The 16,796-nt window shown below is 33.9% G+C and overlaps 2 protein-coding genes across 2 annotated transcripts in view; one reads left to right on the forward strand and one right to left on the reverse strand.

The window, feature by feature from the left end:
* The window catches only part of LOC143048723 (activating signal cointegrator 1 complex subunit 3-like), a 223,045-nt gene that overhangs the window by 134,302 nt on the left and 71,947 nt on the right, over positions 1-16,796 (reverse strand). The window lies entirely within an intron of this gene.
* LOC143049448 (uncharacterized) lies at positions 8,092-10,281 on the forward strand. The gene is made up of 2 exons (XM_076223078.1): positions 8,092-8,224; positions 8,868-10,281. The coding sequence occupies exon 2, from the start codon at positions 8,871-8,873 to the stop codon at positions 9,903-9,905; it is 1,035 nt and encodes a 344-aa protein (XP_076079193.1). The 5' UTR covers positions 8,092-8,224; positions 8,868-8,870; the 3' UTR covers positions 9,906-10,281.

Raw genomic sequence — 16,796 nt, forward strand, 5'->3', positions numbered from 1 at the left:
ATTGATTTCTATTCACCTAAACTAAAGTTATAGTGCGAAAACCAAGAAAATGCTTATTTGGGCCCTTTTTGGCCCCTAATTCCTAAAATGTTGGGACCAAAACTCCCAAAATCAATCCCAACCTTCCTTTTGTGGTCATAAACCTTGTGTTAAAATTTCATAGATTTCTATTCACTTTTACTAAAGTTAGAGTGCGAAAACTAAAAGTATTCGGACGCCAACGTGATAGCAATATACGACGAAAAATTTTGCAAATTTTGCGGTCGTATAACAATATACGACGAAAAATTTTTCAAATTTTGCGGTCGTATAAAAACTTAACTATAACCACTGAACCATGAAAATGAGGTCAAGGTCAGATGACACCTGCCAGTTGGACATGTACACCTTTCAGTCCTTCCATACACCAAATATACTAGCCCTATTGCTTATAGTATCTGAGATATGGACTTGACCACCAAAACTTAACCTTGTTCACTGATCCATGAAATGAGGTCGAGGTCAAGTGAAAACTGTCTGACGGGCATGAGGACCTTGCAAGGTACGCACATACCAAATATAGTTATCCTATTACTTATAAGAGAGAATTCAACATTACAAAAATTCTGAACTTTTTTTTCAAGTGGTCACTGAACCATGAAAATGAGGTCAAGGACATTGGACATGTGACTGACGGAAACTTCGTAACATGAGGCATCTATATACAAAGTATGAAGCATCCAGGTCTTTCACCTTCTTAAATATAAACCTTTTAAGAAGTTAGCTAACGCCGCCGCCGCCGGATCACTATCCCTATGTCGAGCTTTCTGCAACAAAAGTTGCAGGCTCGACAATAAAACCAAGAAGTGTGTAAAGTTTTAAGCAATTGTCATAAATCGTTTTATGAGATACTGTGCGACATGTGAAAAAAACACATCCCTGTTTCAGTTACAAAGTCCCGTAACTCAAAAAGTTTTAATCTTATTTTCACCAAAAAGTATACAGATCATTTGACCATCATGAGGAACAACTATATTAAGTTTCATGAAATTTGGATTAGTCGTTCTCAAGATACAGTGCGACATGTTTATTCGAGACAAACACACAGACAGACAGACGGATAGACGTCAGACAGATGCCGTACATTTGTATACCATAATACGTCCCGTCAAAATTTTGACAGGGACTTTTGACGGGCGTATAAAAACCTTTTGGTTTGTCTGTCAGTCTGTCAACAAGTTACTATAGATTTGATGTTAATAGAATTATATGCAAGGCTTTTTCTTTTTTGGTTTTCAGCACAACCCATAACGGTCCTCCTGTTGGGTCAATGGCACCACACAACTCACACATACATATGTACTGTGACAGATACTTTCAACTTTATATATAGCTAATATAGGACAATGGTGTAGATTAAAAATTACACCACTTTAGACCCTTTTGTTTTCCACATAATTAATATTGCCAATAATTAACAAGTTCCGGGTCGATTCCGATACTGATACCAATAGTATATTCACCTGTTACCTATTATTCTATCTAAACGTTCCGCATCTGACAGGCGCACCACCAAACGGTGTATTTAAGATTTTGCCATATACACGGGTCATAAACACAGGGTTGACACTTCTAAATTCAATCATTGTCATTACCCTATTGTAGTATTTTAATCAGTAAGACTTTCTAAGATAAAAATACCAATACTAAAAATCTGGACTTATAATAAGGCGTATAGGTACAGTTTTCAATTTGTTAGCGGGCAAGACCTAAAACAGCAAATCAAAGAATTCAACTTTATTTACAACTAATATTGGACAATGCTGTTGATTACAAATACTCCATTCCAGGACCTTTTGTTTTCCAAATATTTAATATTACCAATAAGTTCCAGGTTGCCGGGTTCAAACAGAAAGATTTGAAAGCAGAGAAAACTGTGTATCTTATAATCGGCATGACTTTATCAGATGACAATACCAATACTAAAATAAAGCTGACACATAGTTATATACTTTAATTCAGTCACGGACCCGCGATATCACCGGTGTGTTCTAGTAATTATATATTTTGGCTAATTGGTAAATACAAATCAGTTGAAGGTGATAATCATGTGGGAATACCACATCTCCTTATATTCTATAAAGCTTTTTTAGCTCAAAGTATTTCTGTAACAAGGCTATAATGATAGATAATGTCTTTAATCTATTTATTACCAGATCATTGTTCCATTATATAAATCATAGGGGGGGGGAGGGACTGCCACATCGCCTTATTTCTATATGTTTATATATATACATGTAAAAATAACGATAGCTAATGTCTTTAATCTATTTATTACCACATCATTGTTCCATTATATAATCCATAGGGGGGAGGGACTGCCACATCGCCTTATTTCTATATGCTTATATATATACATGTAAAAATAACAATAGCTAATGTCTTTAATCTATTTATTACCACATCATTGTTCCATTATATAAATCATAGGGGGGGGAGGGACTGCCACATCGCCTTATTTCTATATGTTTATATATATACATGTAAAAATAACGATAGCTAATGTCTTTAATCTATTTATTACCAGATCATTGTTCAGTTATATAAATCATAGGGGGAGGGACTGCCACATCGCCTTATTTCTATATGTTTATATATATACATGTAAAAATAGCGATAGATATTTTGATAATGTCCCTAATCTACATAATACCAGATCGCCATTTGATTGATTTGTCCCCAACTCACCTTTTTATAGTATTTATTTATGGTGAAGACCAATCAATAACTTAGGATCCAACATTTCATTATTTTAAATGTCACATATAATATTTATAGTTCTAGCAAGTACATTTAATTCATATTGAATTGAAACAATTAATTGACAGAATATTTTGATGTTCAGGGTGTCCCTGTTGGGAAAGTTATTATATAAATGGAGTCTCTTTGAAATACATAGGATTGAATGAGATACTGAATAGACATACTATTACTTGGTAATCTGATTCCAATTTCACTCTCATTTTGTACCTGTGGAGCACATCCTTTTTCCACACAAAACAAAACTGTATGAAAAGAGGTAGCGGACTGTGAGTCAATGAGTGAATATATAGGCCATGCTGGGCTCAATAACATACAAAACACTCACTCTTTGTACCTGCCAAATGTCACTATTTGCAGGGAATTTCCCCCATGGAGGCTCCCAAATGGAAATTTTAAAAGAGCAATTGTGTTCACAATTTCAAACAAAACAATTGATTTTACAATGGCTATAGGCTTGGCAGGTCTTTTACCAGTAAATGTTTTCATTACACTGAAGCATACAAAAAGTTTTAAAATGTTTGATTTTAACAGTTTGAAACGGTCAAACGTCTTGTCAAGGTATATTTGTTCCACCTTGGTATGTGCAAAAGACTAGACCAATAAGAATAGACACTAATACACATCCAATCAATATCTGTAGCCAGGGGGATTAAAAACTAATAAGCACAGTTATTATATATTACGTTCTGTTTGAATTGTGACTGTTGAAGTCGAGTTTGTGATTTCAAATACTCCCCCCCTCTCCCCCTTGGAAATTCCTGGCTATGGGTCTGCATCCCTAAACCTATAAGATTAAAAGTCAATGTTATTGTGTAAAAAAAATCCAAAAGAGTATTTTTACTCTTTTTCAACCGTGGATGGCAATTTCAGACAATGGAATGGACCAACAGCTTATATACAGTAAACCAACTAATCTTGCGAGCCATTTATTTCCACAACTTTCGCGAGTAGAAAAGTAACGGAAATACAAATCATAGCAAAAATATAAAAACTTGGAACTACCCTTATCCAACTACATCAATTGAATTAAAAAATTGTGAAATTAAATTGTCGCAAAGTGGGCTAGAAAGGGCTAAACAAGAAAGTATTTGTGAAAATAAGTTTACAGTATACATTTTGTGGCTTGACTAGCAGGTAAAAATTACTTAACTTCTTTTATCCATTATTTAAACTACAACTTTTAATACTTCCTCTGATGTTTTATTCTAACAGTTGGGAATTAGAACAATTAATTACTGAAATCATCAACTTAACATACTTTTTACACATAAAATTAAATTACTTTCAAATGTCAACTACAAATAGGACATATTTTTACTGTCCAAAGACAAAAACTTATTTTGACATTTACAATAAAAATGGATAATATTTACAAGACAATATACCTATAAACTTAGAAACAAATTGAAAAGATATCCAAGTAAATGAGTAAACTTCACATACAAAAATCTCACTAAATAAATTTTATCCTTTCAGAGTAATTTATTGAATTTCTCAACAGTAATCAAATTGTAGACTGTATGTGGAGTTGTCTAGTTACTATAGTTTTATCACCATAATTACAAAATCAATAAAAACCTACTATAATTTTTTAATATTATAATGAACATTGTAGTACATGTATGGGTAAATCATGCTTTATGACCTATAATGATTTACTTCTACAAATTCTGACTTAGATAGAGAGTTGTCTCATTGGCACTTATACCACATCTTTTCTCTGAGCAGGTACACACTTTTGTTAGCCTACAGATGCAGGATTTTCCCATTGTGTGAAGGAACCATTGGTGCCCTAATAGGCTGTTTTCTGCTCTTTGGTCACAGGTTGTTGTCTCTTTGACACATTTCCACATAACTAGTATTTATAAGGGGCTGAACTCTTTTAAAACTGATTGACCAGCACTGACTTTCAAACTTATCCAAGACATTGGATGTAACCCTGCAATAGAAGTTTAACAAAAGTCTGGCAAGAATTGTACATATTAGATCACTAACAATGCAATTTTCCATAAAATATTTCTAAGGCCTTTTATAATTCTTTTAAAAATAGTTAATCTGCACTGATTTTTAAACTTGTCCAAAACATTACTGATAAACTGATGATATGGGTTTCATAAAAAGCAAGCAAGAATTATAGATGTGTTAGCGCTTAAAGAACAACTGAATGGACGGACAACCGGTTACAGTTACAGTCAATGGGCCATATCACAGATTTTCTTAAAACTTTGCATACAAATTTGGCTTAGTAAAATCCAAAAAAAATCTGTATTTATTGTTATAACTTTCTGAAATATTACTGATTCTACCTAAATCTGTGACACAGCCAATTAAATACCTTTAGATAAGGGATCATGAACTTGTTTTGGTTATGCTGACAATTTTCTGAATCTGGTATTGCTTATATATTATTTTTTTTTGCTACTTAACTATGTTTTTCTAGATAAAAGGCATAAACTTGACAGTTATCAAAATAATATTATCATTTTAGGGCAAAAATTACTTTAAACTGTTTGGTTTAACAGCATTTTTTGTGTAGATCTTTTCTGTTCACAGTTTTGTCCTATCTTTTACAGTTTTCAAGAAGTTATCTAAGTTGACTTTTTATTTTATTAAAAAACAAGAATGTGTCCATAGTACACGGATGCCCCACTCACATGATGATTTTCTATGTTTTATGAACCGTGAAATTGGGGTAAAAACTCGAATTTGGCATTAAAATTAGAAAGATCATATCATATATAGGGAACATGTATACTAAGTTTCAAGTTGATTGGACTTCAACTTCATCAAAAACTACCTTGACCAAAAACTTTAGCCTGAAATTTGCACTATCATTTTCTATGTTCAGTGAACCGTGAAATTGGGGTCAAATCTCTGATTTGGCATTAAAGTTAGAAAGATCATATCATAGGGAACATGTGTACTAAGTTTCAAGTTGATTGGACTTCAACCTCATCAAAAACTACCATGACTAAAAACTTTAACCTGAAGCGGGACGAACGGACGGACAAACGAACGAACAGACCCACAGACCAGAAAACATAATGCCCCTCTACTGTCGTAGGTGATGCATAAAAATAACATCTGATGTAAAAGACTACAGTACTTACAAGATGAACTTAACTTTTATCATGGATGACCTTGAATGACCTTGATATATCACTTCAAAGAAAGTCTTCAGAGAATTCACATCAATTTGGATAACAATGTTAATAGGAAGTAATTATGTTACAATGAATAATTAATTGTCTTCTGAATAAAAACATGATCACTTTGTATTCATCAGAAGTTACTGAATTTCTCTAGGGCAAAAGTTACATCAGAATATATACCAGTATCTTCTATGGAAGATCAAATAAGGTTGATCTGACTAAAAACAACACTTACAAAAATTTACATTGAAAAAAACAATGCAGGAAATATTCAGAGATAGCATCCTTATATACCTTGTTTAAATTTACTTATGTGTAAATCTCATGAAACAAGTTAGAAGAAAAATCAAAATAATCCACACAAAATGAGGGATTGATTGATAGATTGGTGTTTAAATGCCACTTTCAACCCTTTGGTGCTATTTGGTGGTGGACACTTTATTGGTGGAGAAAGTCGAAGTGCCTGGAGAGTCATTGTTACCAACGACCTATGGCTATGGTACGAAAATTTGAATCCTAGTCAATTAAGATTACAGTCAAGCTAACATGCCACAGATTAAGTCCCTCAAGATGAGTGAATTGCATCAACTTCAAATGGAGCCAAATCTCTGGAATCAATAGGGTAAATAAACTCATCATAGATACCAGGATTAAATTTTATATTTACGCTAGACGTACGTTTCATCTACAAAAGACTCATCAGTGACGCTTGAATCCAAAAAATGTTGAAAAGGCCAAAAAAAGAATGTTTGCCCAAACGCTACCTACCCAGAAAAAGCTGCCTACTCAAATTCTTTTATTGTCCTGATTTGAAGAAGTTTTCTTTTAATCAAATAGACATGAAGACTAATAAACACCTGATACTTCAATTTCTCTTTTTGAAAAAAAAGAAAATGCCTACCTACCTACCCACTGTCTCAACCTTTGGGTAGGGTTTGGGCAAACCAAAATATTTTTAAGTGTGGCCTTAATGACCACAATTCCTAAAAGCTTTGCAAATACAGCTCAGGTTATCTATTCCTGAGGTAGAATGCCTTTGAATTTCAAAAATTCGAAATTTGTGTAAACAGTTAATTTATAAATATGACACTATCAATGCATAAATCTTTTATAGATAATGGTCAGTTAAACAAAAAGATAGATTTTGTATGCAAAGAACTGCTGAGATAGCAGTACTTTCCCTACATTTGAGGCTTGTAATTTAACATCTACAGTCCGATTTGGACTGCATTTTTATAAATCCTGAACAGCCAACACACTCCAAACTTGAGCATGAGAAGTTTAGGAATGACATTTTATTACACTAGTGCAGTTGACCATATGATATATTTAAATTAAAAGTAAACAAGAAGAAAATTTAATATTTTCCAAGATCTCCTTTAAAACTCCAACAAAATGGTTTAGTTTGTAAAATATTAAAAATGTCACTTTTTATAATAAAGTACATGTCAAGGGAAGTAATTCATGTAAAAATATTTGATATTTGGAATTCACTCAAGACATATAATTTATATTTTCATGGGCACAACTCCTTTAAAAATAATTGGTCAACATTAATCTTTTCCAATCAAAAGTAATAAATAAATATCATGTCACAATTTCAAAGGCTAGATGCGTGTAAAAAAGGCCTCCTTAATAGCTAGCTACAAAACAGCTGCCTATTTTACTTAATATGAAATCATTCAACCAAAACACTGAAGGACAGTTAAATTAAATGTACATACAAAAGTTTTTTTCAATATCTATGTATGTATACTTTGAAACTTTGCCAAACAAGAAATGACTACAATATTTAAATTTTTTAAATTATAACTTTTTCAAATCGAGATCAATAAGATATCAAATAATAAATGCTTCACCTGATAAAAAAACTGAATAAATTCTAAAGAACTTTGAAAATTATTTAATGTTTTTTTGTCTATTATATGGGACTTCTGCACTTTATGAACGGTAAATAATTTTAAATTCTAATTAAAGTTCAGCATGTAAACAATCTGCAATGAAAACTATTGAGCCGTAGCGTTGGATCTACAGGCATATATGTCAACTCATAAACATTTAAAAATGGATGACAATTTACACAAGAATTTTCAGATTATGTTGATTGTCTATTATAAATAGAGACTATTTTTAACATGTAACTGCTTTAAATATAAAAAAAATGTATATCTAGTTGTATTTAAAATCATCTGTGTATAGGGAAAAGGTGACTTAGACATAAACCAAATAATCCTAATTTCTAGGACAGAAAGTTATGAAATATATTGCAAGTAAGTTCATTTTATATCTGTAATTTCATCAAAGATAAACTCGATCTTTTTCTCATCATAGTAGACTCATATATACTTAAAATCTGTTGAGGTTGCATTTCTGTAAATATTGACAATGCAATTTCCCATAGGAACTACTTTTTCGGCTAAAACTGTACCACTTTTACTATGAAGTTTTGAAAACTAGAATTGAAGTTCATATGCACCACAACTTTTTTCAAATGATAATAATTTTAACAACCTGCCATGAACAAACTAATGCTAATAAATGACCACTTCAGCGACTGTGTCCCCCATCATGGAATTTCCATAAATTTTCTTGAAATTATTGATGACATACATGTATTAGCTCTAAGAAATGTTCTGATGTTAAACAGTGGACATGTTTCAGTACAAAACAGTTATTGGACAAGATTGGGGGTTAAAAAATTCAGACAGGTTTGGGTGATATTAAATACTTAAGACATGTTTTGTGTTACATATACAATGACCAAGGTCTTTTAGGGGTTAATTCTAGACTCTAAACTAACTTTTGCTGCCTCACCACACCAATGTGCGTAATGGACAGTAAGTAAGTAAACTAACGTTTATAGCATTTTTTCAGTATGAACAGCGGTATACTACTATTGCCTTTATTATTCAGATCATGGGATCATCACCATCATTAGGCCAGCATCAGGCACAGTGTCAAGTAGAGCCTATTAAGCAAGCACAGATTCCTATCGGCTGTAAGTGTGGCAATTCTAAAGTAAAATGGAGGTGTGAAAACTGTGTCACAATGTTGTGTGACATGTGTAAAGACAAAGACCATGCTGCAATAGGGCATCACATTATTGACATTACAGCAATCCAAGTTAAGATTTCAGATGTAAAGGAATATCAGACTAATCTGGATTTAACAGAGTTTTTAGCAGTATCCTATGATAATTCTCTATGGATTGGTGAAGGAATAGAGGGAGGTTTCAATCCCTTCAAATCTCATACAGCACTACAGAATGTTAAACTTGTAGGAGACAAGGTAAAGGTCATATCAAGTTTTAACATTGAGGTATGTGATATAGCTGTTACACCTACCAATGACATTCTACTGGCTACAGGGGGAGGAAGACTGAAGCAGATCAAGGCGGGATCTAATAAAGTAACTGAGTCTGTATACTATTCCAATATACCTGATCTCCGGAGAGTTCATGTGACAAAAGATGGCAGAGTGATAGTAAATGTGAGTAAAATGGTTAAGGTTATGGACACAGATGGAAAACATCTAAGATGGTATTCAAAAGATGAAAACAATCCACTCATATTCCGTCATACAATTACATCAATAACCAGCACCAACAATGGTTATATTTTTGTGGCTGTCTACTATGACCGACAAGTAGTAGTGTTTGGAAAGACAGATATCTTCAATATCTATAGAGGACATCCTAATATTAAAGACGGGGTTACACAATTCTATCCATCCTCAGTAGCTACCACACCAAATGACAATGTTATTGTAGCTGACAGTTTCAATGATACATTACATATACTGGACAACACTGGTCATCTACTGACCACATACAAGGACATAGGAATACCAATTCAAGAACATCTAGCCATCACTACAGAAGGATCATTCACTGTTTTATATATGATAAGCAAATCTACTAGCCTTTTTAAGATGATTATTACAGGGTGTTAAATTTGATCTGTAAATCCTACAAAAGTGCATGACAATATTTTATGAGGTAGAAAATTACAGCATCAAAGTTACAAGCACCATCAACGGGAATATTTGGAAGCATGTGAATTTGACAGAAAAGTAGTGGTGGTTAAGAAGACGGATATCATCAATATCTACAGGGGGTGTTCTACAATTAGCAGCGAGAAAAGAAAATTCTCTACATTCTCAGTAGTTACAATATCAATGGACAATGCTATTCTGGCTGAAAGATACAATAATACTCTTCACATACTGAATAACACTGGTGATCTACTGACCACCTACAATACCATGGACATAGGTATTTTATTTCCACAATTTCTAACATACACTACCGAAGGATAATTCACTGTATTATAACATGATAAGCTTGAGATCTAGACTTTACAAGATGGTTATTGTAGGATGTTTAATTTCATGTGTAATTCCTTCAAAAGTGCATGATAAAATTTTTGTAAGGTAGACAAACACATCATTTTACTCACTTTGAGCATATGGAGTTCTCTGTACATTCTGGAGATCTCAATATTCGTCTGTGTGTAATATACAGACCCCAACCATCCAAATATAATGGTTTTCGCAATACTGTTTTCTTTGAGGAATGGGAATCATACCTTGATCAAAATACTATTCTTGTACCTGCGCATAACGTTCTTTTCACCGGCGATTTCAATTTCCACCTACATAATCTCAGCGATCCAGACGCATTACGTTTCCATCAAAGCCTTAAGGATCGTAACCTTACACAACATGCCAAAGATGACACACACATGGGCATATCTTAGACCTTTTTATTACAAACAAAGACAGTCAGATATTAAACGGAGTTCCAAACATTCAGCGTCCTAACATCAGTGATGCACAAGGTAACCTGGCGTGTGACCCTTTTTCTGTTCATGCAACGCTAACATGCCAGAAACCAAAGAGTATGCGCAAGGATATTTCTTTGAGAAAGTGTAAAGAGATCGACATGACGGCATTTGAAAAGGACATTGTAGATTGTTTTTCCTGTACTGGAATAGATAGTTCCGTAGAGCAACAAGTCGAACATTATCATGGTAATTTATCCAATATCTTTGATAAACACGCACCAGTCACGATCAAATCAGTTGTTTTAAGACCTAATACAGAATGGTATTCAGACGATCTTAATAATGCCAAAAGAGATAAGCGAAAAGCGGAGAGAAAATGGCGGGATTCGAAATTGGAAGTCCATCATCAAATTTTTAAGGAAAAGTGTAGAACTTTCGGTAAACTGTTGTATATCGCCAAGGAAACCTATTACTCCTCTAAAATTGAGAATTGTGGAAACGACCACAAACAGTTATTTAAACTAACAAAACATCTCATGGGTAAACAACAACAAACCCTGTTGCCAAGTTCATCCTCGGATTTAGAACTGTCAAACTCATTTGCTGATTTTTTCGTCAATAAGGTTGTAACAATAAGAGATGGACTAAGAGACCAAAACGTAGTGAATGGTGATAACATTGCATTTCTACAGGCTGATGTTGAATTCACTGGTACACCTTTGTTGTCATTCAAACACACAACCAATGATGAGATACGAACTATCATTCAAAAAGCCCCGAATAAGTCCTGCGAGCTTGATCCTATTCCGTCGAACCTCTTGAAACAGTGTTCCGATGTTGTCGTGCCACTTATTTCAGAAATCGTCAATGCATCACTTGATGAGAACATCGTGCCATCAAACTTGAAACAGGCTCTTGTGAGACCTCTTCTGAAAAAACCTGGACTTGATTCCGAAATTTACAAAAATTACAGACCAGTGTCCAATTTACCCTTTATTTCGAAAACTCTAGAAAAGGTAGTTGATAAGAGACTAGATGTTCATTTGGACTCGAACTCATTGTGTGATCCACTTCAGTCAGCATAAAGACCACGCCATTCAACTGAAACTGCATTAGCGAGAGTACATCATGATATCAATGCAGCTTTAGATAAACAGTCATCAGTAGTATTGGTGCTATTGGACCTTTCCGCTGCATTCAATGTTATAGATCACAGAATTCTTCTAGAACGTCTGTCATTTTCATATGGCATAACTGGTTGCGCTCTCGAATGGATTAAATCGTATTTGACGAATAGACATCAGCGTGTGGTGATTGGAACAACTACATCGAAGAAATGTCATCTAACATTCGGTGTTCCACAAGATTCCGTGCTAGGCCCGAAATTGTACTGTCTTTTCTCTAAGCCGATAGGTGAAATATGCCGTTGCCATGGCATGACATATCACTACTATGCGGACGACACACAAGTTTACATGGTTATCAAGCCACTAGACAACTGGGAGAACTATTTTTCGTAACTTGAACTATGTCTTTCCGACATTAGTTCATGGATGTCAACAAATATGTTAAAACTGAATCAAGATAAAACCGAACTTATCATATTCACACTGAAACATCTGAAGGCTAGTGTACCAAATCTCCAACTCAAAGTCAGCAGTACTGTTATAAGTAGTGTATCCTGCGTGAAAAACCAAGGTGTATATTTTGATCAACACCTAACGATGGAACGGCAAGTTTCTGCCATAGTAACATCCTGTCATTTTCACATCCGTAATATTGGACGCATTCGCAACTTCATAACAACAACTGCTTGCAAAACACTTGTGAACAGTCTAGTAACATCCAGACTTGATTATGGGAATATTCTGCTGAACGGTATCAACAAGACTACATTGAACAGATTACAAAAAGTACAAAATACAGCTGCTCGTCTTATCACCAGGACAAGAAAACATGAACATATTACACCGATACTTGCTGATTTACATTGGTTACCCGTCCAATATAGACCACAATACAAAATACTGACTTATGTGTACTGCGCTTTGAATGAAATTGGCCCTGCTTACATCCGAGAAATAGTCAATCTACACGTGCCAAACTGATCTTTGCGTTCAAGTTCCACAAAACTACTCACCGTTCCAAAAGTGAGAACGAAGACGTACGGTGAAAGACAATTTGATTGGGTAGCGGCATCTCTATGGAACAATCTCTTGAACAGTTTAAGACAATGCAAGTCCCTAGAGTGTTTTAAAATACAGTTAAAAACTCATTTTTATCGTATTGCTATTAATTAGATTGAATTCTTTTCTTTTTTACGGGCTTTTTTTTTTGGCTCTTTGTATTTCGTTTTAGAGTTTTTGCTTGTTCTGCATGCTTTTATCCTATATTGTTATTTTTTTATTCTTTGTTTTAACATGTATTTCGTATTGACCTTTTATTTCATGGTAGGCATTTTTTATTTCAGTATTTGAATCTGACACGATGTATTTTTTATGTTTTATGTTATTGTCATTGATTTGTTTTAATTACCATGTGTATGTACAGCGCCTTAGAGTAATTTTTATTTTTTATATAGGGCGCTTTATAAATTTTCATTATTATTATTATTATTATCATTAAAGTGGTCAAATTGACAAACAATGTATGCATGTAACAACTAGAGGCTCTAAAGAGCCTGTGTCGCTCACCTTGGTCTATGTGCATATTAAACAAAGGACACAAATGGATTCATGACAAAATTGTATTTTGGTGATGGTGATGTGTTTGAAGTTCTTACTTTACTGAACGATTTTGCTTCTTACAATTATATCTATAATGAACTTTGCCCATTAGTAACAGAGAACTATATTTGGTAAAAATTTACATAAATTTACCAAATTAATGAAAATTGTTAAAAATTGACTATAAAGGGCAATAACTCCTTAAGGGGTCAATTGACCATTTAAGTCATGTTGACTTATTTGTAGATCTTACTTTGCTGAACATTATTGCTGTTTACAGTTTATCGCTATCTATAATAGTATTCAAGATAACCAAAAACGGCAAAATTTCTTTAAAAATTACCAATTGGAGGGCAGCAACCCAACAACCAGTTGTCCAATTCATCTGAAAAATTCAGGGCAGATAGATATTGACTTGATTAACAATTTAACTTCTTGTCAGATTTGCTCTAGATGCTTTGGTTTCATAGTTATAAGCCAAAAACTGCATTTTACCCCTATGTTCTATTTTTAGCCGTGGCGGCCATCTTGGTTGAATGGCCAGGTCATCGGACACATTTTTCAAACTAGATACCCCAAAGATGATTTTGGCCTAGTAGTTTCAGTGGAGATTTTGTAAAAGATTACTTAGATTTATGAAAAATGGTTAAAGATTGACTATAAAGGGCAATAACTCCTAAAGGGGTCAACTGACCATTTTGGTCATGTTGACTTATTTGTAGATCTTACTTTGCTGAACATTATTGCTGTTTACAGTTTATCTCTATCTATAATAATATTCAAGATAATAACCAAAAACAGCAAAATTTCCTCAAAATTACCAATTCAGGGGCAGCAACCCAACAACCGATTGACCGATTCATCTGAAAATTTCAGGGCAGATAGATCTTGACCTGATAAACATTTTTATCCCATGTCAGATTTCCTCAAAATGCTTTGGTTTTTGAGTTATTAGCCAAAAACTGCATTTTACCCCTATGTTCTATTTTTAGCGGTGGCGGCCATCTTGGTTGGTTGACCAGGTCACGCCACACATTTTTTAAACTAGATACCCCAAAGATGATTGTGGCCAAGTTTGGATTAATTTGGCCCAGTAGTTGCAGAGGAGAAGATTTTTGTAAAGGATTACTTTAATTTACGAAAAATGGTTAAAAATTGACTATAAAGGGCAATAACTCCTAAACGGATCAACTGACCATTTTGGTCATGTTGTCTTATTTGTAGATCTTACTTTGCTGAACATTATTGCTGTTTACAATTTATCTCTATCTATAATAATATTCAAGATAATAACCAAAAACAGCAAAATTTCCTCAAAATTACCAATTCAGGGGCAGCAACCCAACAACCGATTGACCGATTCATCTGAAAATTTCAGGGCAGATACATCTTGACCTGATAAACATTTTTATCTCATGTCAGATTTCCTCAAAATGCTTTGGTTTTTGAGTTATAAGCCAAAAACTGCATTTTACCCCTATGTTCTATTTTTAGCGGTGGCGGCCATCTTGGTTGGTTGACCAGGTCACGCCACACATTTTTTAAACTAGATACCCCAAAGATGATTGTGGCCAAGTTTGGATTAATTTGGCCCAGTAGTTTCAGAGGAGAAGATTTTTGTAAAAGATTACTTTAATTTACGAAAAATGGTTAAAAATTGACTATAAAGGGCAATAACTCCTAAACAGGTCAACTGACCATTTTGGTCATGTCGACTTATTTGTAGATCTTACTTTGTTGAACATTATTGCTGTTTACAGTTTATCTCTATCTATAACAATATTCAAGATAATAACCAAAAACAGCAAAATTTCCTCAAAATTACCAATTCAGGGGCAGCAACCCAACAACCGATTGACCGATTCATCTGAAAATTTCAGGGCAGATAGATCTTGACCTGATAAACATTTTTATCCCATGTCAGATTTCCTCAAAATGCTTTGGTTTTTGAGTTATAAGCCAAAAACTGCATTTTACCCCTTTGTTCTATTTTTAGCCGTGGCGGCCATCTTGGTTGGTTGACCAGGTCACGCCACACATTTTTTAAACTAGATACCCCAAAGATGATTGTGGCCAAGTTTGGATTAATTTGGCCCAGTAGTTTCAGAGGAGAAGATTTTTGTAAAAGATTACTTTAATTAACGAAAAATGGTTAAAAATTGACTATAAAGGGCAATAACTCCTAAACGGGTCAACTGACCATTTTGGTCATGTTGACTTATTTGTAGATCTTACTTTGCTGAACATTATTGCTGTTTACAATTTATCTCTATCTATAATAATATTCAAGATAATAACCAAAAACAGCAAAATTTCCTCAAAATTACCAATTCAGGGGCAGCAACCCAACAACCGATTGACCGATTCATCTTAAAATTTCAGGGCAGATAGATCTTGACCTGATAAACATTTTTACCCCATGTCAGATTTGCTCTAAATGCTTTGGTTTTTGAGTTAAAAGCCAAAAACTGCATTTTACCCCTATGTTCTATTTTTAGCGGTGGCGGCCATCTTGGTTGGTTGACCAGGTCACGCCACACATTTTTTAAACTAGATACCCCAATGATGATTGTGGCCAAGTTTGGTTTGATTTGGCCCAGTAGTTTCAGAGGAGAAGATTTTTGTAAAAGTTAACGACGACGGACGACGGACGACGACGACGGACGCCGGACGCCAAGTGATGAGAAAAGCTCACTTGGCCCTTCGGGCCAGGTGAGCTAAAAAGGCAGAATAGCTATGTTATTAATCAATTTATTTGTCACTATTAGTTGGTTAACTTGGGTCATGATAACAGAATGAAAAGATTGAAACATGTTATTTTAAGTTCTTCCTAACTTTGCAAAATCTCAGTGGGGGATTTAAAGCACAAAAGACAAGCATAAAGACCTATATTTTCATGTTTCTCTTGAAACATTTTTTTCTAAAGCATGAACATGCATGATCTGTAAAAATTCTCAAAATTACTTAGGAATGCACTATTTGAATGTATTAGTTGTGATTTGTTGAAAATAGAACAAAGTTTTCATGTAAGCAAGCAAACAGCAAAAGTAAATGATACACAATTGTCTTAGATTTTCTGTTATATTACTTGCATCTTAATATTCCATGTGGATAGAGGACTTTTAGGATTTTTTGGATGTCATCTAATGTAAAAGACTAAAGTACTATTAAGATCAACTTAACTTTTATCATGGATGACCTTGAATGACCTTGGTATATCACTTCAAAGAAAGTCTTCAGAGAAATCACATCAATTTCGATAACAATGTTAATAGGAAGTAATTATGTTACAATGAATAATTAATTGTCTTGTGAATAAAAACATGATCACT

This window comes from Mytilus galloprovincialis, chromosome 10 (genome assembly GCF_965363235.1).
Source record: "Mytilus galloprovincialis chromosome 10, xbMytGall1.hap1.1, whole genome shotgun sequence".
Lineage (NCBI taxonomy): Eukaryota > Metazoa > Mollusca > Bivalvia > Mytilida > Mytilidae > Mytilus > Mytilus galloprovincialis.